Source organism: Anarrhichthys ocellatus, unplaced genomic scaffold (assembly GCF_004355925.1).
Source record: "Anarrhichthys ocellatus isolate YVR2014 unplaced genomic scaffold, GSC_Weel_1.0 scaffold3, whole genome shotgun sequence".
Lineage (NCBI taxonomy): Eukaryota > Metazoa > Chordata > Actinopteri > Perciformes > Anarhichadidae > Anarrhichthys > Anarrhichthys ocellatus.
This window is the reverse complement of record NW_022280033.1, coordinates 11070888-11095199: the sequence shown is the minus strand read 5'-3', so window position 1 is coordinate 11095199 and position 24312 is coordinate 11070888. Positions and strand designations below refer to the sequence as shown.

Genomic DNA, 24312 nt, shown 5'->3' with positions numbered 1-24312 from the left:
GTTTGTTTGTCATCTATCACCCAGTGACACTGCTGAGTGGTCTCCGACAACACTTTAGACAGATTGATCCATCAAACCACCGAGCTGTCATTTTCAAAACCAAGTTGATATTCTCGAAACGGTGCTTCATTCATTTCATGGTTGTGAAGAAATTTCAGACAGTTAAAGTAATCTCTCTACAATTCAATTACAATAAAACCTGGAAAACTGAAAATTAAGAAAACCCACGATCAAAAACCAAAGTATTTATTAATAATGGCACCACAAAACTATATACGGATACAGTATGTTATCTTCATGTACATGTTAAACTGGCTCAGCAAGTATCTTTAAAATCACATTGTTATAAATGAAAACATTCTCAAAGTTCACTCTAATGTCTTGTTTATTCACACAATTATACAGTAGTGGTTACTACTAACAATTAAAACAATAAAGGATCGACATGCACTGTTAAAGCAGTTTTGCTTGTTTTACAGTAACTTGGCTTGTTGTTGATAGTCCTCAGAAGTGACCAGCTGACAGGTCCACAACAGGAAGACTGTAAGTTAGAAACTGAGGGTCTGTGACCAGGCACTGTTCAACATAAAATTATTAAAACTAAACTTCACAGCTTTCACTCCACATGGTAGTTGTCATATGACAGCCGCTTCAAATGCATGATACTATCTGAAATAAAATCACAAAGAAACGAGAGAAATAATTAATAGTGACATAATAAAGGAATTTATCATTTAACAGAGATTGGCAGGAAATCTCTCTTACCCAGCACCCACTGCTCAGACAGGACCCTGCTCCCCTCTGGTCTCCTGCCGCTGTACGTCCCGATGCAGATCCCTGCCTGTCGCACAGATTTGCAGACCGTTCCTCCACAGAGCTGGATCAGCTCCACCAGACTCTGAGTGGGTGGCTGGGAGTGCTGGGACACAAACATGGCTGGCTGGTCTTGGAACAGGTCCTGCTGGTGTTCCCCGGCAGACAGGTGCCTCTGAAGACGACAGATCTGGGATGAGAAAACCGACAGTTAACGATCAGTCTTCAGCGAGGTGCATTCAGGACACAGCGACACAGAAGCTGTTCATGTTCAGAAGGACCGACAACAGCTCAACATGCTTCCGTATAAGATCATCTGAAAAATGTCTTTTAAAAACAAACTCATGATAACTCATGATGTCCCAGTTTACAGAAATGTTAAGGGAATAGTTTAACATTTTGGAAAATACACTTTTTTGCTTTTCTTGCCCGGAGTTAGATGAGAAGACGGATGCCACTCTTATATCTATATGCCAAATTCGGCCAGAAGATGATTAGCTTAGCTTAGCATAAGAATCGGAAACTGCAGGAAGCTTGGTTCAATATAAAGGTTAAAAAAAAAAAAAATCACCCTAACAGCACCTCTAAAACTCACTCATTAACACACTGTGTAAAAACAGTAATTAGCTGTTTTATGTGCCAGACATAAAACATGTCCCAGACATTTCTTGGCTGGGACCACTCAGGTGTTTTCAATTACTGAGATTAATTAGACCTCCAGTCAGGTTGAAGCTGGGTGGTCACAAACTCTATGAGTTAATACCAACAGGCATTGGTCAGTGCATACAGTTTGACTTGTAATAGTAGGAAAAGCACAGGTGTTGGTGCATTAACGATGGCTCTGTTCTATTGGAGTGTCCCAGTAAGCCGTGACAGCGTACACAATACTAGGACCCTGAAACTGAAGCAATTCAACTATTTTATTATTCACACCTGTAATTTTCCGACAGTGACATGTCAAAATGTCTCCAGTTGATAATGGTTTAAATAGTCCCGTCTTACCAGCGCAACAAAGCTAACTGCAGAGTGATGGAGCTGTTAGTCAAGTACAGAACAGTATGTACAACACACAGTCCAGAGAAAAGGTCTAATCCGGCATCATACCTGAAACCACCTGTGTGGTGGACTACGGGTACGTAGGGCTTTAAGAACTTACAATATTGAGTTCATGTTGTGTGACTTGCACTGAATTATTGAATTAACATCCTTCAGATTGTTCACTAAACTCCTCAAACACCAGTTTGTTCCTAAACATTGTTTAGTGATTGTCTTACATCCCAGCATTCATCGTGTGTTTAGGTTTTCAATAAACTTTCCTCTGTTGTAGTTCTGGTGAATCAAGGGTTAAAATTAAAACTCTCACATGTTTCAAGGGTGTATCTCACATGAGTCACGGGTATCGTCTCTCATAAACATCACAATAATACAGACCGTGGACCACCGACTCGACATATTGAAATCAATTAATGTGTTCTTTCCCTGATAAAAGTATTATTCACTTTAACCCAGAAGAACTTAATTTGTAAGTCATCACAGCGATACATTTGAAACTGTGATTCACTACTGAAAACGGCCTGAAGGTGGCTGCTAGAGACACAGCAGAAGCTGGGAGAATTTGGCTTTGAGGCATAAGAAAAATAGCCTCTGCTGCAAGACTAAATATACTAATAAAGCCAATTTAAAGAGCAACTAGCTGTATGAGTAAACATGTCTAGGTCATTGCTGAGCTTACTACACTTTATTACAGTCAAACAAACTATTCAGCACTATTTCAATTAACTTCAAGGAAGCCTCATATTTTCAAATTGATAAAACTACAAATCAGAATCACATTAACCTCAGACACTGTTGAACTCTGAGTGGCACTGAGGTGAGCTTTGACGACGTCCTACGCGCCCGGTTTGATTTCGGTGGCCCACATCGTTCCCAGAGTATCATCAGTCTGTCTGAAGGAGAGCATGTGAATCTCTTTGAGGTTGTGTTTCTTCTTGGGTTTGCTGAGTGATGCTCTGAGCTCTCACTGCGGGCCTGCTCTGTGTATCCAGCAAGGGTCACTTGCTAAACTGAAGGGGACAATCTGCTCTATTCGAAAGTTGAATGCCAGGAAACAAGCGGTAATGCTTTTAGTCTTTTGTCAATGTTCACACAGGTTTCACTTTGCGTGGAGTAATCGGGGATTGGTCAGAGGGTTCAGAGACGGGGTCAGCTTTAGATTAACCCACACTGTGCACTTTAAAGGGAATGATTGAAGACCATGTGTAAGGTCTACTATGTGACAACAGGGGCGGTACAACTATAGGAGAGAAAGGGCAACATGAAAAAGACAGCAAGACCAAGTGGTTTGATCAATTTGACTAGATATACTGTACATACACACATACAGAGAAGTTGTAGAAAGTATAAATAGTTACAACATATACTTTGAGTTGTGTTCAACAGCTGTTTGGATTTGCAGACATTTAATTTAATACTGCTGCATTAAAGATATATTTTTCATGACCCTCATATCTCTGTATTGGATATTCGTCTGTATCACTTTGTCACTATCGCCGCACTGAATTTTTCAAATCTCCAGAGGACGGGTCCTAGATGCCAGTGGTAACAAACTTTCTTTGGAAAACACTCTGGAAATTTGTTACAACATGGATGAGTTGCATTGTAAACTGCCAGCAAAAATCTACTTATTGTTCACATGGGAAATTCCACCACCTTACTCTGACAACCTAATCAATGTCTTCGCAGCCGTTAATGCAGTTACACTTTTCTTGTGCACGAGTCTGCAGAGAGGCAGATAGCTTGTGAAGCTCTGTAACGACCAATACCAGGCCAGACTAAATGAACGGCCGCGCATAATGAAGTACAGTCACATCGTCAGCTCGTAGCATGAGAACATGTTCATTGTGCGCTTTATTTCTCCCTCTGTGAGTTCAATAACCATTCAAGTTTTTAGTGATTCAGCCTGAACACCTGAAAAAAGCCAATGTTTTTGGAATGACGGCGAGTCCTTCCTCTTTGGTAATGTTCTTTAAATATGTTGCATTTCCCTTATACAGCGTGTATGACATCAGCCTACTTCCTACAATTCTGTTTCGGTATTTCTATCCAACTGCAGAGCGCAATTCTGAGCCTTTCCTGGAAAAAAAAAAAGAAAAATGGTGCAGTTGACACTAAAATGTGTCTCTGGCAAAGCTAAATGACTATTCAGTACACAATATAAAGCACAGTATATCTACAGTTATTCGGCAGACTGTTAAAGATCAGAGATTTTACTGTGAGGGGGAGTGAAGCCTCTGTGGTAGAAACACATTCCTGCAGTATAGGACAAAACATCCTCCTATATCAATGCCTTTCCTGCATCACACACCTGCAGTCTGTTCCCCCACCGTGACATCACAGCCCTCAGACACATTTCAGCCACAAAACAAAATCCTGCAGTTAGGCTAAAAGACCCTAAACTTCCCATTTATGTCGTGCAGGATAGTCATTAGAACAGATACAAGCTGTATATGGCTGCATCATTATAAGATGTCTAGAAAAAGTAACCCTGGGGTGACTCATTTTCAGAGCCATTTTCTACTTTAAGCTACAGAAAAAGAGGTTACTAACATCAGGGCATGCCTCAAAATGACAACGCCGTCTTTAATATGTCTGGAAAACATCCAATCCATAGGAATCTATAAAAAGCTGACATCTAACAGGGTAGCCTACACTTACAGATAGCTTGTTTTTTTGTCAGAGTAATCAAAGAAACGGCTTTTCTGATCTGAACCATCTGAATGATTACACTTATGACTCAGTACATTTCATCGGAGTCTTGTATGAATCTACCATGAAGCAGAGAAAAGACTATTTTGCGGTCAGAGATCAGCAAGTGGCGACTTTAAGGACCCTGAGACCCGAAGGAGGATCTGGGAATTGTGTATTGTTTTATAACATTTTGAACGTGTGAAATAAACAGAGGAAATAAGAAAAACTCTATAAGAAAAGGGATAATCAGTAGATTTCTGGGGATTAAGCATCTGATAAGAACAAAAATATTTGTAGTGAATGAATTTCTCCTTTGAATCTCCCGTCAAAGATGCAAGTGTGTGTGTGTGTGTTTGTCGTGGGCCGGGAGACATTTTTCAATGAATGGGGTGGACACCGCTACTATCACAGCTGCATCCTGAGTAGCTGTGGGTATCACAGAGGATATAGTGGAACGTGTGTAGTTTTGTGCATCTGCTCCTCTGTGTTGTTAAGTGAGTGCGTACTGAAAGGAATCTCCACTTCACTGCTCTTCACAGCAGTGAGGGGTGGGGGGGTGGGGGGGTGGGGGGGGGGGGGGGAGTGGTTTAAACTCACAGTTAGCTAATCAGAGGGGCCATGGGCAGCTCAAACAAGTGGTCGGGGGGCTTGATGAAAAGCGAGCACATGCAGTCTGGCACAGTTAACCTGAAAGGGAATGACACACTCCCTCTAATTCCTCCTACCACTGAGAGAGAATAAAAGGAATCTGCAGACTCTCAAGAGGATTGTTTACACTTTGATGCTGCCGGAGAAAGACATCCAGGCAGACGCTTAAGACAACCTACAAATCCAAGGACTTAGAATTGTACTAACTTTATTGTTTTGGGGTAAATAACTCCACAATGAAGATGCTGCATGTAGACTTACTGGTTTTAAGCTTCTGCCTCGGTCTGGGGACAGGATACAGTGCTATGGCTAAGAGACAATATCAGATCCAAAACGGGCCGTGCAGCTACACCTTTCTGCTGCCGGAGCAGGAAAACTGCCAAAGCCAGAGCAGCAACTATGCAGTTCAAAAAGATGGACCGGAGGACAACGAGGAGTCTGCTCACAGGCTGGAACAACTGGAGACCATCATGGAGAACAACACACAGTGGCTGCTGAAGGTAAAGTTGCATCACATTAGTTTGCGATATCGGGGACTTGCAGTGAATTCAGAGGGACGGCTTTCAGAGGAAAGGAAGATGAAGTCGATTTAGTTATCTGAGACAGGTCATTGTAATGTGTACGAGGACAAAATGTGCTGACGAGCTACACTTCCTCTACACAGGTGTCACCGGAGACACTCGTACTTCCTTTCCAATTTTCTGAAATGGAAAGAAGGTAGTAAGGAGCATGATGTATAATTTCAATGCAACATTGACCAGATTTCCACCTAAAACGTGTGTAATTATCTAATTTACTTCAGCATGTGGAACATCGGCACATTTTAACAACCACAATGAAGAGAAATTAGTTTTTTCTGACTCAACCAAAATTCAAGGGCAACTGCTGCTTTTGTGTAATGTGATGGGCGAATTATTCAGGCTCATACTAAACCACTAGCTCTGTGTTAAGTGCCTTACTGACATGAGTGGGACACTGTCATTGAGGACAGAATGGGTCTGACGACTGACAAAGACTCAACACAGGTGTCCACATGAGGAATGCATACTTCCCTTTCAGTTTGCTGAGCCATTACTTGTGCGAGTGAAAGCAGTGACCGGGCCTCTTGTCTCTTCTCCCTCTTCAGAGTGTGATTACTGATCAGAACTATACAAGACGGGCCAGACGGGACAAGAGACGACTCACAGCTTGATCCCCACGGCTCCCGTCTGGTAACATGAAGCCAGCTCTGATCTGGTCCACGGGAGAGCTCAGAGGGCACAAAAGCTCAAGTGCTGCCTCACAAATCAAAGCCTGCTTGCGACACAAGTGAACATTTTACAAAGTCCAACAGCAAGTCTGGTGTAGTGACAGGTTACACATTTGTTACAGACACAGAAGCATCGCTGGTAAATGATGCGTCAACAAAAATGTTGCAGTAGCAACAAACAGGAGCTGTTAGTGTAAATGGAGGACTCCAGCGGCTTCTTCTGTTGTTTCCTTCACCTTCCTCCTTGATTTATTAAAAATGATATAACAGTGTTAAAATAATAGAGTGCATACATAGGGTAAAAATGCAGCCACTCCCTGCTGTTAAAGGTGTCAGCACTATGAACTTACATAGGAATAAGCAGGTAAAGGAAATAGACGGATTGATAGTAGAATGATATAGAACTTTACTCACTGAGGTTATTCACCTCTTTTACAGGAGTGGCTTGATTGATTTGAGGCGCACAAAGTAAACAGCTGATTGGATCACTGACTGTAAATGGGACATCCTGCCAATATTTCAAATGACAGCCTCCCACCTACCGCACATCCCTCTGTGTCTCCAAGAACATAAACAAACTGGACGTCGTGAAAGGAAGACAAACAAAATCAGCCCTGATTGCCGATGATATTTGTATTTTTCACAATAGTAGTAATCAAATTGTCTGTTTGGGGTTGCATTGCTGACTGACGAGTAAATAACAAAAATGATTATGCAAAACTTACTGTAGATGTTGGAGATATTTCACTGACACTCTGGTTTCCACTTGCACACACACACACACACACACGTGTCACACTGTCATGAAGGATGTAACTCCTCACTCAACACTTCCATCCTGTTTACGAGTCGTGTGACCTGATTGCCACTCAGGAACACCGTGCAGGAAATAACTTAATGATTGGTCTCGGTCTAAATTTGGCAATACTGTAAGGTAGATATGGACAAATGGTGTAAAGATGAAACACTGACCTTTTCCCACCCTGAGGGCAACCGTGCTCATTGTATTACTCCTATGATTGAGAGGTTTGATACAAACACGGTGACATCATACGTGTAAATGGTTTGTATCATCTTAAAGCAAGTTGATATTAATAGCTTAATAAATTACTTTGTGAAGAAAACATAACGTCTTAGAAATTTCCACTTTTTGACCTCCAGGACCAACAACTGCTCGTAAATGAGTTTAAAGAAGCTTCAACATATTTGACACCACATGTTAAAACCCCTTGTCGTGTGATAGCGCTATTCACCTTTGTCCTCATAGCTCCCCTTAAGTAATGGAACAATGGTGCTTCATCATAAATCTCTAATACAGCACCATCAATCTATTAAATAGGTTGCAAAATGCAGATTCTCTTGCAGAAATAGCATAAAAGTAGTGGAAATTTGATAGCAATGCAGATTTTTCAAATCGATAATACCATTGTTATATCACGTGGAGACAGTGGAGACATGGGGATGGTTAACTAATTCAATAAGATCGTACGGCTGGTGTGTAATCGGCAAGTAAAATAATACAATAATGAAATATAACAAGGTTTCTACTACGTGCATTCCAGAGTTTGAAAATCTGAAATTTTGAACACATTCTTTCTCAACTTCCTTTAAGAAGCATGGCTACACACTCAATAATAACACACAGTATGTCCGTCATCATGAACTGTCAGTACTTCGCTCTCAATGGTGTTAAATGCTCTCCAGTCAGAGCACGATGAATGTGAGTCCTTGAACCAACAAAGGGTGAATCTGAATAAGTGACAAGGACAACGCAGGTTGCCCAAGAGCTCAAGCAACAAACAGCTGTGTTACAATACAGAAGCATCCAGCTGCCAACCTGTGGACTACCTCTGAATGTGATACAGGATTGTGCATGCGCTACGAAAGCCACTGGTTAATGATGCTAAGTGTCTTTATCTGTGCTGCAGCTGGAGAACTACATACAGGACGGCATGAAGCAAGACATGGTCCATCTCCAGCAGACCGCTGTACACAACCACACAGCTACGATGATCGAAATTGGAACAAACCTGCTGAGTCAGACCGCAGAGCAGACGAGGAAACTGACCAATGTGGAGGCGCAGGTGAGGCTTTAATCACACCGACATGCACGCATAGCAGGCAGCAGAATATATTACTATGAAAAGGCGGTGCGAGTTGTTTTTAATGATATGAATATATTAATAAGCTCAAGCCAAAGTGTGCTCAGCGATACGCTGCATTAAATAATGTTCAAAACAATAAGCAGAGGGAAAAACAGGCTTGACTGCGTCAGTTTATTATTGTGGCTACGAGTCAGTGACCTTATGTGAGCCAACTGTACAGCATTTCCTGTTATTAGCACATTGGTATTCCCACAGAAAGGGTCTATCAGTTTGTCACAATCACACATCCGTCTGTTCAAAGGCATCAACAGCTCCACTGGAGACACACAGCTAGGATCCATGTAAACAAGCTGCTTTTTGCTGAGTTCAGTTCCTCCTAACTGGGAAATCAGAGGCAAGGTCCCCAACCCCAGAGCTTAGTTCAATACGTCCGTCTGTGAAACTAGGTTTCCCTTGTTAAGGTATGCCTGCTGTGTTGGAAATTGGTCGTTCTTTCCAGTCCAACTTTTCCATTTTGCAAATTGTCTGATTGTTCACTCCAAAGGTGCAAACAGGGCTCGTATTGAACTCGATCCACTAAGAGAAGAGTTTGCCTGTTGACAAGGCAAACTATTTTTAGGATTTCTATATACATGTTGTTTATTGCTACCTTCTCATAGGTCACATGCTTTTTTTACTTTCTTTTTTGTAATTTGCTTTAAGTCACATACCATTTGCATACTGTATTAAACATCAAAATTGAGAAATGTAAGCTGCAACTACCTACTTTCAAAGTAAAATGTCAACTGTAGAACACCACCTGTTTGCAGTCGTGAGTTACACTTGGGGCCATGCTGGGCAGTGTGGAGAAACAAATGGGATAGTTGGAGGATCTTGTAAAAAGTGTGAAATATCATATTCTGGAGAATTTAAAAATCTACTGATGGATGAATGGAAGATTTTTTGAAGGTATCTCTTGGACACTGCCCGACTTCCACTGCTTCACCTCCTTTTGTTTTAAGGTAATTCGTCAAACAACTCGACTCGAGCGTCAACTGCTTGAAAATTCCCTGTCGACCAACAAGTTGGAAAAACAACTGATTGTCCAAACGAATGACATCAGCAAGCTGAATGACAAAAACAGGTGAGGACATCGATTGCTAATACCAACTTTTTCAGGGCCACAAAGTAAAGTTTTGTGCTGACACGGCTCGCTGAACGTGCTTCTCCGCAGCTTTCTGGAGAAAAAGGTGGATGAGATGGAGCAGCAGAGGCAGGTGGAGCTGAAGATGCTTCGAGATGACAAAGAGCAGCTTCGGGCTCTTATACTACGGCAGACGGCCGTCATCGGCGAGTTGGAGCAGCAGCTGCTCCGAGTCTCCTCCAACAACACCGTGCTGCAGCGTCAGCAGCAGGACCTGCTGGACACCGTGAACAACCTCATCCACACCATCTCCGACAGCTCAGCTCGAGGCGAGTCTGCACTTCAGCTCATCTCGACCTCTTTCACGCACCGTTACCTTTTATATCTGTGCAACAAATGCAGCCTGTTTGATTTGTTTTTAAGCCGTTGTGCTATTGTATTGGATTGCACAAAAGAAAAGGTCACCTAACTTTAATTACCACGTGCCTCACTTCAAAAGCAGCAACACCGATGCAATGAATGTGACCTTCTTTTTCTCCCTCAGAGGATGTGAACTTATCAAAAGGAGGACAGTTAAATGCCGTACAATCGTGTGGTGTCAAATTAACAAGGATGATTTGTTCCGCAGAGAGCAAAACTGTCATGATGCAGGACACTCCGACCACCTTCATGGACTGCGCCGCCGTCTTCAAGTCAGGAAACACCCAGAGCGGAGTCTACACCCTCACGCTACCTAACACTACGGTAGAGGTTAAGGTAAACGATTCTGTTAGAGTGACTCAGACTGAGCATGCACTGACTTACACAACCTTCGTAATTAAAACTCTGGAAAGTGCTCAGTGTTTGAAGGCGGGGTAGTTGAATTAAAATGTTCTCAGACTTCCATTAATGTCGTGCATGCTTGAGCTAAAACTGTGATCTCCTTAGAAACTTTTCAGACTTGGATTTCTGTATCTCTTCCTGACAACGTAACATTTGTTTGGACCAACTCAAATACGACGGCATTGTCAAATTATAAATGAGGATGAATTCTTTACAGAGCATTCATTTTGAAGTATTAACTGCAGCAAGTCCTTTTTTCCCCCTTTGTGTTTAAAGGCTTTCTGTGACATGGAAACAGAAGGAGGCGGGTGGACCGTGCTACAAAAACGCTTTGACGGCCATGTTGACTTTCACCGAACGTGGCAGGAGTACAGAAAGGTAAAAGCAATCGGGAAGAAATTCTTCCCTTAAAAAAAATACAACCCAGGCGACGGTTTTCATTACTAATGCACAAAACAGGGAGCAGATCTGGTTTCAGCCATCGACTGAGAGTGTTTTAGAGGCCTGGTGATTCTGCTCTGCAAGACTACAAACACAGAGATCCTCAGAGATCACCATCTGCTTGTCAATGATGCCAGCAAGGCCCCCCCAACATTCTGAAATCACTATCATTTGCCACATTTCAAGCACCAGATTAAATCACAGTGTATCTAATATTCCTGCATCTGAAACTGTGCTTAAAATCTGTAATCAAAACACGGTCGAGATAATTCCCAAAAATAATTCTGATTTTAGTGTCAGGGGAGAAAAACGTTCGGTGTAATAGCTAAGAAATGTACACAGTGGTCCTGTATGTTTGCTGTTTTGCTAATGGAAAAAGCAACCTACAAACCCCTCCTGCAGGGGTTCAACAAGGTTTAATTACATTTCTTTTGTGTCGTTTCAGGGGTTTGGAGAGCCTTCAGGTGAATTCTGGTTAGGGAATGAGTTTGTCTCCAGACTGACGATTCAACAGTCCTACAAACTAAGGATCCAGCTGAGTGATTGGGAAGGAAACTCTGCATTCTCACAATACGACCAGTTTTCCCTCGAAGGTGAAGCACAAAATTACAGGTACGTTGTACCGACAAACATCAAAGAAGCAAGTGTGTCAGATGCTCACTGGCAATTACTGAACATTTTGGTTTCAAGCTAATATTTTACAGCTCAAGTAATTAAGGGCAAAGAAGCCCATCGGCAAATAATGTGTTTCTCTTACAACGGTGCTTTTGAAGTCTGCGATCCTGAACACATACCAAGAACTGGTGCCAAATGTCAAGGAGCGTAACTAAAGCACGGCCTCGAAACTCAAAGCCTTCAAATTATTATGAAGGAATTAACAATTATGTTAGCAACAACATTCAGAGGCAATAGTAACGAGGCACGTTCTTGAGCAAATAAAAAGTATCTCTGAAGCACCATCTTTAGAAGAACTCGTGTCGTGGCCATTTATTTCATTCATGAATATATTTCCCAGAGATAAAACATAATGGCTGTAACTATCTAATCATACAAATTGTTCTACTAATCTGGATACTTCTGAATCAGCACCCACATCTGGGTTTTTAAGCAATTATTATGAATGGAATAATGAAGTGAAACAATTGCTTATCAGGCTAAATCTCTACAGTGAGGATGAGACCATGTTAATGGACACACTGACTTTGCTCTTGTTGTTAAGTCCCAGCGCTAACGTGCAAGTATTCCGACAGTGTTGTTGGACCGTATCACGCTACGTTTATCACCTGAAACCTACTTCAGAGAAAACAAGCTCACGGTCTTAAATGTTGACTTCTTTTTTTTAAAAAGCAAAAGACATTATAGAAATTCCTCTGGAAGGTTCTTTGCTGTACACGACTGTCTGCTTCCTGATACTGACATACTGGCATCAGCCCAAAGACAATGTAATAAAACAGGTCAGTGTTTGAAAAATAGGAAATGCATCAAATGTCTTGGATGTCTAACATTCGGCCTGCACCTCTTTGGCAATAACACAACCTCCAGAAGTGTTTGCTTTTCTGAAGCTGATTTCGGGAGTGGAATGGATACTTTCCTTTGAATTTGACAAACGGACCTTGAAACGCTCCGATTCAACACAGTTCTTTTCAGGTCTTAAGTCTACTTGACTATGACCAATTAGGTCTCCGGTTAGTTGGCTCAGTAATTCCACATAACGCCTGCAAAGAAGCTGCACAATAAGCACAGTGCGAATTCTTCAGCATATAAATAAAAAACAGCACGACAACGTATGAAATCCCAAAGAGAACAAAGCCGAACCACAGACCTAGTTAACAGAGACCCAGTGCTAGTGAAGCTACGGCCGAGCGGTAGAAGTGAGTCAGACGTTGCCTTTTGAGGAACACCGATCGCAGACTTCCTCCTCCTCTTCCTTCATTCTTCCTTTCCCACTCTACAGGATACACCTTAAAGGCTTCAGTGGAACAGCAGGCAAAATAAGCAGCATCGGGCAGCCAGGAAGTGATTTCAGTACAAAGGATGCAGACAACGACAAATGTGTTTGCAAATGTTCACAACTGACAACGGGGGGTAAGAAAGACAGTTTTGTAAATACCTTGTGCTTTTGAATATTTGTGCTCGTCAGGAAAATACAAAATATCAGAGTGTGGAAGACATTCCCACCCACCCTAATCTTGGCCCAAAAATCTTCAAGAGCATTTTAAGGGCTCCCGTACTTTTGTGGCCAGGTCAAAGAGCACAATTAGCTCCGAGTTAATCACTGATCAACTCATTGGGGAATTCAGCCCCTACAATGGCTGACATTAATAGCCTGGGAACAGAGCTTTTCCCTCTCTCCTCCGGTCCCTTGAAAGTGACTCCGCTGCCAGAAGTTTGTCTCCCTCTGCATTGAGGTCTGCCAAGTGAGCACGAAGGCATGAAGACTCTAACCCGCTCCCTTTCTTCCCATGAGAGACCCCTCACGGGGGGGGGGGGGGGACTCCATGTGCACATTATGCACAACCGTGACTGAGTGGCACTGACCCAGTGAAAAAGAGGAAAGCGGGATCTGCCATTACAAATATGAAGCTGCCTGCTTTGAATTATCCTATGGACTACGTATGACAGCCCAGTTATTACTGCCGAGCAAAACACTAAATCCAGAGTCTTAAAGAAATAAACCAAGTTATCAGTCGGTCTCTTCCCAGCACAGTGACAACAGCTCTACATAAGAGCAGTAGCAATTTTACAGTCGCATCCAATTAGATGCTGCCGAACGTGAATTGCCTTAACCCCACCACACGTACAGGAGAGTGTGGGCTGCTCTTGTGAGGCCCTGCCAAGGACTGAGTTACAGCTACGAGTGTAAAAGTGCAAATTGAATAGTGCATTAATGTTTTTCATTACATAGAAGCCAAATAGCCGCTGTTATAGCTTGAAAATATGTATTTAATGCTCATTTGCTCATTGGAATCTCAACTACTCTTTATATGTGGAGTAGATGTTACAGCTTGTTTTTACCTCAGAGCTTCTACTATTTCAATTTGTTTTAGTTGGAGATTGCCAAAAGATTAAGTTAAGATGGTTTATGTAATATTTGATTTCATTCTATAGCTTTGCCCTGTGACCATGAAACGAGTCACGTATGAAAGAGTGAATGTTTTCAGGATATCATACTGTAGAAAAGACCTCAAACACCATCCCTGTCCTACACAGGGCTGTATGCAGTATCCTTTTTAACAACACAGACGTTTATGTTTGCTTTCATGCTCCAGGTTGGTGGTTTGATGCCTGCGGTCCGTCCAATTTGAATGGGATGTATTACCAGCAAGGCCAGAACTCAAATCGCTTCAATGGAATCAAATGGTACTACTGGAAGGGCTCGGGCTACTCACTGAAGTCCACCACAGTGATGTTCAGACCGGCAGACTTCTCAGGTTCCCTTTGAACCGGCACTCTCAGAGTAAACTAAGTGGGGAGGACATCCACCCGACAAACGAGATCAAAATATAAACCAAAGCACTTCATGAACATATTTTACATACCTTTTAAAAAACATATTTTGTGCATTTTTATGTTTCGTAATTTGAATCAAATGTTACATGTGGAACATATGTATGACTGTGGTATGTCTAGATTACTAGAGGTATAGTAATTACATTGGGAAAGAACATCTAGCTAGTCACACAGAAGATTTATTTAAAGATTTTATTTTAGTTCAATCATCCATGTAACCGTCCATGTTTTGAATAATAGCTTGTTATGTCATTGTAAAGAAAGGAGACTATGGTACAACATGCAGAAAACTACTCAAAGTCATTATGTTTTTGTTAAATGCCTAAAATGCAAATGTAAAAAAAATGCCACAGAAAATGTTTCTCTCAAGGTGTTTTTTTTCTCCCGGGAATGTACATTTGTTGTTTAATTTATATGTAGATTTTTAAGTTTTATATTTAACATTATATATGAGGGAAATTCGAGTCCTGGCTAGTAAATGATTTCATTGCACATTCACACGAATAGGAATTCTATAAATATAATTCTGCAGTAGCTTTCCACATGCTCACACCTGACGAATCTCTTTCTGCAGTATTTTGGGAATGTATTTCTTTATTTATGTTTCTTTTGAAGCTTCAACAAGCTAAATGTATGATAAATCTGTAAGAAGCTACGTGTTTGCCTGTTATGCTCTACCAGCTGTTATGTACCTGAAGTTGAATATTAAACACAACCACAAGGCGGAGGGCTTAAGACGTAAGCCTCGACTCTAACAGCCCTGTTCTTCACTGTACCACTGCACAGCCTGGTGGATGCACTGCCAGAGCACTCCAGCAACGACTACAGCAAAGTACAAAATAAAAAATCTAAATGCTCAAAAGTTGCATTTCTTGTTGTTGCTTTTTAGGTCACTAATCACAGTTTAACAACACATTTAAGAGTGACATAGGCAGAGCTAACAATGTGGATAACATCTTTTATCACAGTTTATGTAATGTTATAGAGCGATGCTGAGATGTGTTGTGACAGTCAATTTGGGGTTGTTTACAGATAAAATCGGCACATGGGAATGTCTGGTTTTTTGGCTAATTCTGCGAGCTAAATACTTGACAAATCAAGGAATAGTACTTCATCAGATGATACAATGATCAATGATCAATCCAATACAGCTATAAATCAGTCCTGATCATTGGTTTGTAACATTTTCCATGTTGTTGAGTTAAAGGTAAAAATGGAAAAACTGCCTCAAACATTGGCCTCATGTAACATGTAGGTGTTAGTCTTTTAATCTTACTGAGGTCAGGCATCAGTATTTGAACAGAGGCACTGTGAAAAGTCTCTGTTTAAACAGTAGTTTCTATAATTAATACAACTGAAGTCAACAGGGTCCAGAAACTAGATAAAAGAAGGAAGCATGTGATGCGCAGTGATAGCGAAGGAATGATAGACGGCCGTGGGGACATAAAAAATACTTTGTGTCTCACTAGAAAAACCATTATGCCATTAAACAAGGAAATGTGTTGACGTTTGTCTGCATTTATACCCCACGTCTGTCCTCGCGTCAGCAGGAGCCGACGGAGATTCATGAATGACGAGTTGAGGAAGAAGCAACATTCACAGTTCACGCAGGAAGCTTCAGGAAAAACAAGCTAACTGAAAAAGGATGACTGGCAATGAAAATTAATAGGTTCCCGGCCAACTTCCTCCTCTTTGGTTTTACGAGCTTTTAATGTCAAAAAGCGGCATCACAAGTATAATTTATACTGTATGATTGATACACAGAAAAAAATTGAATCGTAAAACTTAAATTTTAAAGTTAAAAATGTATGTGATTGTTTGCACTAACGGAAAACATAATGCGGTTTACAGCGATGGATACTGCTGGTAGTACTCGTGTGTTGGGTACTTCTATTGTACTACTGAAGTAGAACTAGTACTCACCTGTGCTGCAGGAAAGTGGTCTGAAAGCTCATACGGCTCCTCTGGAATCCACTGCCTTTGCTCCAAACACCACAGGATCTACTCCGGACAAATGTAAATAAACGACAGTAAGACACTTAATTTTATCTTTTTCAATAGTATCATGTCATGGCTTCGAAGCTCACACAAACTACACACACCCATTCAAATGACAGGATCCAGCAGCCACGGGCAATGCCCAGCAGAATATTGAGAGTCCGCCGGTGACCCCCGGACACCACGTGAGTCGTGCTCTCACACACACGGTCAACGATTGAAAAACCACCGAGTGTCGTCACCACCTGAGCCAACGTGTGCTGCTTCCTACGAGAGGCGAGTAGAGCACAAAGCATCCAACACAAAGGCTTAAACAAGACATCTTTTTAATCAGCTTCCTCAATGTCTCAATGTCTTCAAACTGCAATCTATGGCATTTGTCTTGAGACCAACAGTTTTAAATGTTTGGACTTACTCAGTGGGCATGCTTGTCATGACCAATGTTCTCATCGCCTGAAACAAAGATAAATACACTTATGACAGGATAACACATGTTGTTAAACAAAGTTTTCTTTACTTAACGATCAGGAACACCATACGATATATGGTGTAAAGATTATCCAACTGTAAAGCAACTAGACAAAGCTGGAAGTGAAATCAAATGAAACCCTTATGCACTTGTCTATGATAGATGAGTCTGTTGTGTTCCCTATTGTCTGGTTCCACAATATCCACATATTTGGTAAACAAGTAAACAGCTATAGAGCTCAGATTTGGCTAGATTTGTTTCTCGGCTTGTGTTTGAAGGAGTTAAAATCACAGAAACTCTATGTAAAACAGATCTATACTTTAAAGCAGCCACCTATACAGTATCTATTAATGAAGAACACTGGGGAATGTAATGCATGTATGTTTCTTTTGGGTGTAAGTATGATTATTCACCAGCCAAACAGGCCGTGCACTTTCAACAACCCTGCCGGATGTATAGTTGCGTAGAGACCAAAAAGGAAATCAAACACCAAGGCCACGAGTGGAGAGAAAAACATATTCAGAGCCACCGAAGCGGAACTGTAACTTTGTAACCTGACGACTGTGGCCCGTCCAGCCTGGTACTTTGGCCCCATAACAGCATCATCGACACAAACACCTGAGCAGCGGCTACAGACGGGACCCCTGGGGCTTTCCCGCCACACTGTTATATACTGATATCTGGCCCCCCAGCTGGAGGTCAGGGGTTAAGGCCTTCTGCACACAGCGGTGCCAAAACGGCCTAACGGCGCCTCCCACACCACCATCACATTGAGGTGGTTACCATCAGCCCACGACTGCTGCTCACTCGGCTGTCCTGACTGAAGTTTTCTTCAAAAAAAGGAAAAATGTTTTGATATTTGACTTTGTTAATGGTCTCCTCTAACACTTCAGCTCAAATACGCCCATTTTGGGGTCTTTCAAACTCAGTCAAACAACTCAAAACATGTGCGGCTATTCTACAGGTTCCTCAAAGTGGACTTTGGCTTTTCTCACGCAGTGGACGTGTTCTGGCAGCAGCACAAAAAAACATTGAAAAATGAGTTGGGGACATAATGAGCCTCTGACAAAGAGCTGGTGTGAACTGCAGCACGGCCTCTGAGCACAAATGAAGGAAATGCTTCACTGTACGAGTGATTGCTGCTACTCTGCGCAAAACGAAAATGATGCCACTCAGACAACTCAAAGAGAGAGATGAGGAACCTGGGTCTCTGCAAAGACGGAGGTCAGCTGAAGCTGTGAGAGGCAATTTAAAAAAGACAGTTATGAGTAAAAGAAATACCAGATAACCACTTGTAACAACTGAAGAGCAATAATTGAAAAATACCACGGGCACTTACAGTATTACTCATATCAGTTAACATGCTTCTTCTGACTCTTGGCTATTACTGAAAGAATCTTCGCTTAAAAGGATTTGTGAAAAACACAGTTTACCTTCGAACCATCATCTGTGCGTAAGTTGATACATTTAAATAAATCCTAATTAGGTTGAGAGGATTGACAGCAGAGAGATGAAAAGAGGAGCGTGATGGGGAATAACATGCCGCTAAAAATGAACAAAATCAGCCTAAATAATTCTGTTAATATTTGCATTTAATGCATTAACATTTTTTACTCTAACAATCTCAATCTGTATTCACCCAAAGTCGTTGCTCACCAGCTGCACTTTCAAAGACCAGTGATCCATGCAGGCTGACCTCCAACAGTTTGGATGAATGTGTTCACTGATACATTTGAACATGAATCTTTCATCTGGACCTTTAGAGAGCTACACAACAACTACCGTCATCTCTGTAATCAGGCTACAATAAAGTCGACCCGTGACGGATCCCTCGGGGGAGACGACGTCATGTTTGGCTTTTTTTTTTTCAGCTACAGCTTGCTGAGGTTACCGGCGTAACGAAAACAGAGCCCAGGTGCATTTCACAAGTGAGGAAGTCGTAGGCCACCATCACAGAGAGGCAAAAACACAGGAAACCCTCGGGACCAGACAGAACCTCTCGACTAGCTGCGTCAACCGCCTCCAGCTCTGGAAGTGTGTGACCTTACGGAGGAAATACTTCAAAAGGAACGACACGCTACCGATGTTTGGTTTACTTCCCGGACTTCCTATATTACAGAAAACCATGAACGTCAGGAATTTTGTCAAATTCTGCAGCTGCAGTAGAGTCTGAGGATAAATAAAGTACAAACACAAGTACATTGAGAAAGGGTGAGGAACACAAAACAATTTGTCTGTGTCAAAGTGAACTATCTGCACAACGGTGGACAAAAGTATTTAAATGACTAAATGGGAGATATTTAATTAAAACAGTATATTTAATGAATCAGTAAGCTTAATACTCAGATCATCCGGTTTTTGCAGTCCCACAACACTTAAGGAATTGTACATCAATACAATTTTGTGAGGAAAACATTATGATTCAGTGCAAAAACATCAATCATCAGAATGTACACTAGAGATTAAAAACAGCCACGGTGTCTTCTTACCTTTGTTTGGTTAACCATGTTCTGAAGACTCAAGCTGACTTGCTTATTGTCATTTTCTTCTTCGCCTTCAGATGGGAGCTCTGTTAAAGCAGCTGCAACTGTACGTTCATTTCCTCCTCCAGCATCTGAAAACAAGAACAATTGAAGACAGTGGGGGGGTGTGTCACTCAAGCTATCACACAGCAGGCACTCTGTGTGTGTGTGTGTGTTGATCTCTCATCTCTTCATTACACCTGGCTCAAAACAGTAAAATGCACATTTTTAAACCACTTCACTACCAGATAATTAACAGACTACTCACTTCAGTTTATTAGGAATTAAACATATTCAAATCTTTCCATTATTTCAAAGAATAACTGCTGACTCACACATTCTCAGGTCTCGTGCTTTTCAAGATAAACATGTTTTTGATGAGATGTTAAATATGTCCGTGGCTCATTTGACGGGTTGTTTGAACACTAAATCTCAGTTATTCATGTGTTCTGATGCGATAAGCTTCTTTTACATCAGTAACGTTTTTTTAAAGTCTTAGATTTCAATAATGACCCGTTGACATATTCAGGGCTGATTTTCCATCACTAACTGTCTCCAGTTTCATAACCACGTATAGTTCCAGTCCGTCACATACTGACTAACAAACACACATAAAGCTTCATTTCAACTAACTCGCACGTCTTTGGATTGTTGGAGGAAACACAGAGACATAAGGGGAGAACATGTCTCAAACTCTTGAAAAGACAAACAAACACATACAGAATATTATAAGTATATTCATAGAAAAAGGCCTCATTTATTTAGATTGAAGTTTTCTCTTTATTCTTCTCTTTAAAATGTGACATCCAGTAAATAAATCTTTAGAAAATGAGCTGGACTAAATCCGTAATTCCATGAAATAATAATTACGTTACAAAACCTTTTGAAACCACGCGCATAACCCAAAGATTACAGACACAATTCACAAACACCCACCACTGTGAATGTTCAAACAACATTAAGTAATTATTAGTTTTGTTCAGTTCACAGTGACGACGATAGAGGAAATCATTGATACACACATTCTAGCCCGACTACTCACTTTCCAAGGTATGAGAAGTGACATTCACAGAGTTTTCCTCCGATACAGTGTCGGCCTCTGTTGACGCTGTTGGCCGTACCGATGTAGACGCTCGTCTCTGTGTCACGGTATCGCATGAGGTCGTGCTGGAGCTCATGAAGGGCAAGGTGCTCTGTCTTCGCCTTTTAGCCACGAGTGTAACATCGCTACTTGGACTCTCCGATGCGGGCAGAGGTTCTTTAACGTCCTGTTGTGGGTGACATCTTGGCTTACTGCTTGCGTCAGAGGCCTGACTTGTTTCTAGTATCTTCTTTTTATTTTTCTTCGTTTCAGATCCAATGCTTTCACTTCTGCTTAGTTTTCTCTTCTGTGGGACAGAGTCCAGCTCAAAAGGAATCTGAATGTCTCTCTCCACGGGTAGATTAAGCAACGGCCTTTTTGATTTCGGGTGGTGGTTGGCCGGGGAGAAATAGTCCTCGAACACATTATCGTCTCCGTCAGTGGAACCCGAGGGAAGACTTCTAGAGTCGCTGGATATCGTGAAGGATCGTACCAAGGCAGACAGGGATGGCCTGGCTTGTTTCGTTGTTCTCTGTAATGGGGAAGTACTTTCTTTTGACAGTTTAGCTGCACCATCACCTAATGCGGCCGGTGATGAGAGGCAGCTAGAGGCAGCGTCAGAACAAAGATGCGTCTTAGTCTCTGTAAAGGATTTAGCGGCTTTCATTTTTCCCTTTTCAGTTTCGTGAGGTGACGGACTCGAGGATTTTATCTCCGATTGCCTTTTTTCTTCACGAAAGCTCTTGCTGTTGCCAGACCTCCTATCCTTCGACGGACTTTCTAATGAACCTACGGACTTGTGTTTCTCTACTGGCTTTTGTCTGACTGAGGTCCTTCTAGACTTTTTTAGTCTCGTCGCGTCTTCGTCCTTGAAGTCTTCACATTCCACATGACTTGAGATCTGTTTTGGCACATCGTGGCAGGGTGAGAGCCACGGCTTGTGGCGCTCTTCGGGATGGTCATGGTCAGTAACATCAACTTGCGTTCTCCCTTCTTCTTTATCAGGCGAGTAAGCAGGTTCAGCAACAGAAGGACTGGAATCATCATCCGACTGGTCATCTATACACATAAAATAAATAAATAAATAAATAAGGATATTGTGCATTGTTTAGCTACTTTCTGTTGATTGTCTTTGTTTGGCAGTGTACAAGAACAGAGACTCAACTTCAAGAAGCTCTTGCCAAGGTACAAGTGCTATCTTGGATTTCAACACAACAATACCATTTTCCATTCATTAGTAACACCAAAATGTCCTTACACATTAATTTGAGGATGGTTGGTGTGCTCCCAAGACACGGCTTCAGCCCAGTGGGTGAGCAGGATTCAACCATTTGTGAAGCTGAGAGACAGAAAATACAGATGTGAGTTTCTGGGGTTTTCCATTTGTCAGTTCATCAGCCGGTACAACTGCTGCTGCTGCTCCTACCTGTGAGTGAGAGGTTTTCCCGTTTCTCTTTCATGTCTTTCAAACGCTGTGCCATGTAATCTGATCGTTTCAATGCAGGGCTATAGACTATTCCATTCTCCTCATCAATAATGATGGGCGACGACACATCTGTAACTGTGGGTAAAAGCAAATCAAAAGGATGTAGTTTGTCATTTAAAAATGATCTTTTAAAAGTTTCTAAAAGTGTAATAATCTCTTACTGAGAGGTTGTTTTGGAACTAGGTCTTTCATCATCTTATCTAATTTTTTCCTCATGCGTCTGTCGTTTTCAGGCGTCCTCTCGGGAGAATCTTTTGGCTGCATGCAGCGATGCTACGTGAACCAAACACAAAAAATAAGTTTTGAATGAGAGGAAAATAAACGCATGTTTGAATACTTTCAAAGACAAAGCTTGACTCGACTCACTCTCTTGTTCTTCAACATAGGATTGCTTTCATCATTAAAGGCCGGATACAACTCCTCATCCACGCGGACACCGTCATCGTAACATCTGGACATCATTTTACCAAAAATAAGCCCAATTAATGTTCAAATAATGGTTGACAACAACATCATGTAACACTTCATGACAATACAGTATAAATATCACAGTATCTTTGAAGCTCTCTCTGTTTCCTTCGTACCTGCCGACCCAGAGAACAGAGACCAGCCTCACGTCACTTTTCTTGGCTTTCCTCCATGTGGCCGGGTGACCGTTGTTGAAGACTACATGTGTGACTTGTTTATTGAATGTTTTTGATACCTGGAAAACACAAAGGCATTTAGACATTGCAAAGTGCACAATGGCACGCAATAGTGTCCAAATGTGTATAAATGTGCCTCGCAGTCTCACCCGAGCTCCCATTTCTTGCAGTTGCTGAACGAACGGTTTCGAATAGTTTGCCATTTTGTCTGATGACCACACATCAACGTAGACAACGACATCTGCAAATGTATTGAACAGAGTCATAAACGTACAACAAAAACAATTAAGTTCAACTTAGACTTAGATTAACTGCAGTAAAACTAAGATGATGTACAATACCTTTAAGAACTGAACCCATTGTCGCTTGTGGTCATTACTGGTCTCTTTAGCTTCACCTACACAAAACCAATGAAGACACTTCTTGAGTTTGAAGAACATCTTTGTGACCCCCCGTAGTTAATCATGCTGAACAAACCAATTGGGGTCAACAACAGAAAAAAATAACCTGACAGTCAATCAGTGTAACGGTCAGGGTTGCAACTCTGGATTATTTTCACTTTAGTCATTCTGTTAATTATAGATTTGATTATCCGAATTAGTCTTACAAGTAAGTATGGCCAATACCCAAAAGTAACCACAGCCAAAAGTGACACTGTTGACATTGTCTGACCATCAGCCACAAACAGTAATACTGATATATTTTTCTTTGATATAGTTATCATATCTTAAAGATATGAGATTTACAAGCAACTCATCACATTTGAGAAGCAGATTGTTTCGCTCCCGAGGGGAGAAGATACTTACTGTCACTCTACCAATAACTTATTGACTAACGACTGTGAGCTAAGTTACATGTTTCGTTAATGGCACAGTACTGGACGTACTGGCGTGTATGAACAGCCATTAAATAACTATGTTTTTGTGTCTACCGACCTCGACCTGCATCATTAAAACACATTATTTAGGTACAGTGGTCTGCTGTAAACCCAATGACTGACACTGGTTTTAACATTTGCTAACTACACAACCTAACGTTAGCAACGTAGCTTTACATCGTGAATCAATTGACGTTATCAAACGTATGGTTTAACTATAGACAGCCTATATGACGTTAGTAACTGAAACGTTCATTATTTAAAGCACACATTAGACATCGTTAGATATCTAAATATATTACCTATCAAATACAAGTAATGTTGATACTGTTTTCCGTTAGTTTTCGCTACATCTCGTTGCTAAATTAGCGAGCTAACAAACTTGTTTTTGTCTTAGCATAACGCTGGTGTGGCTAATACTTCCGTAATATAGTGACATACGTATTTCACGTATTTTTGACTATTAGCAGGACAAAGGCATGAACATAGATACCAACAGTATTTACCGCGCACTTACTTTATGTGACAGTGAGGTTTAACTTGCGCAAGATTCCAAAAATACCTAAATGCAGTGTACATTGTTCGCGCGTGCAGTTTGTGATGCAATGCATTCTGGGACATGGGCCATCATTGGCTGATAGGTGACAAACGTCACTTCCAGCCGAGATGCAATGGTGAAGGGAACAAGGTAGCATCCTTGAGAAGGGCGCTTTAGAAGTCTACTTTAAACCTCGACCGTGAACAAACGAGACTTTCAGGAGTATTTTTGCTACTTCT

At 41.5% G+C, this 24312-nt stretch overlaps 2 protein-coding genes across 5 annotated transcripts; one reads left to right on the top strand and one right to left on the bottom strand.

Moving 5' to 3' along the window:
• Positions 1-230: 230 nt before the first annotated feature.
• mcph1 (microcephalin 1) lies at positions 231-24136 on the bottom strand. Of its 3 annotated transcripts, none has more exons than XM_031876222.1 (15): positions 24053-24136; positions 23000-23055; positions 22808-22899; positions 22599-22717; positions 22381-22465; positions 22176-22287; positions 21955-22089; positions 21787-21867; positions 20490-21587; positions 19415-19539; positions 16872-16909; positions 16561-16723; positions 16382-16459; positions 766-1003; positions 231-669 (listed from the first exon to the last, which is right to left on the bottom strand). In XM_031876222.1, the coding sequence occupies exons 2-15, from the start codon at positions 23016-23018 to the stop codon at positions 617-619; spliced, it is 2436 nt and encodes an 811-aa protein (XP_031732082.1). In that variant the 5' UTR covers positions 23019-23055; positions 24053-24136; the 3' UTR covers positions 231-616. The 3 variants fall into 3 exon arrangements, with proteins under 3 accessions (XP_031732082.1, XP_031732092.1, XP_031732100.1); XM_031876232.1 differs by having other exon boundaries at positions 231-665; XM_031876240.1 differs by lacking the exons at positions 16561-16723; positions 16872-16909.
• angpt2a (angiopoietin 2a) lies at positions 5244-14836 on the top strand. Of its 2 annotated transcripts, none has more exons than XM_031876251.1 (9): positions 5244-5708; positions 8386-8541; positions 9564-9685; positions 9776-10014; positions 10314-10441; positions 10784-10885; positions 11394-11560; positions 12903-13033; positions 14218-14836. In XM_031876251.1, the coding sequence occupies exons 1-9, from the start codon at positions 5445-5447 to the stop codon at positions 14388-14390; spliced, it is 1482 nt and encodes a 493-aa protein (XP_031732111.1). In that variant the 5' UTR covers positions 5244-5444; the 3' UTR covers positions 14391-14836. The 2 variants fall into 2 exon arrangements, with proteins under 2 accessions (XP_031732111.1, XP_031732119.1); XM_031876259.1 differs by having other exon boundaries at positions 5624-5708; positions 6335-8541.
• Positions 24137-24312: the final 176 nt, after the last annotated feature.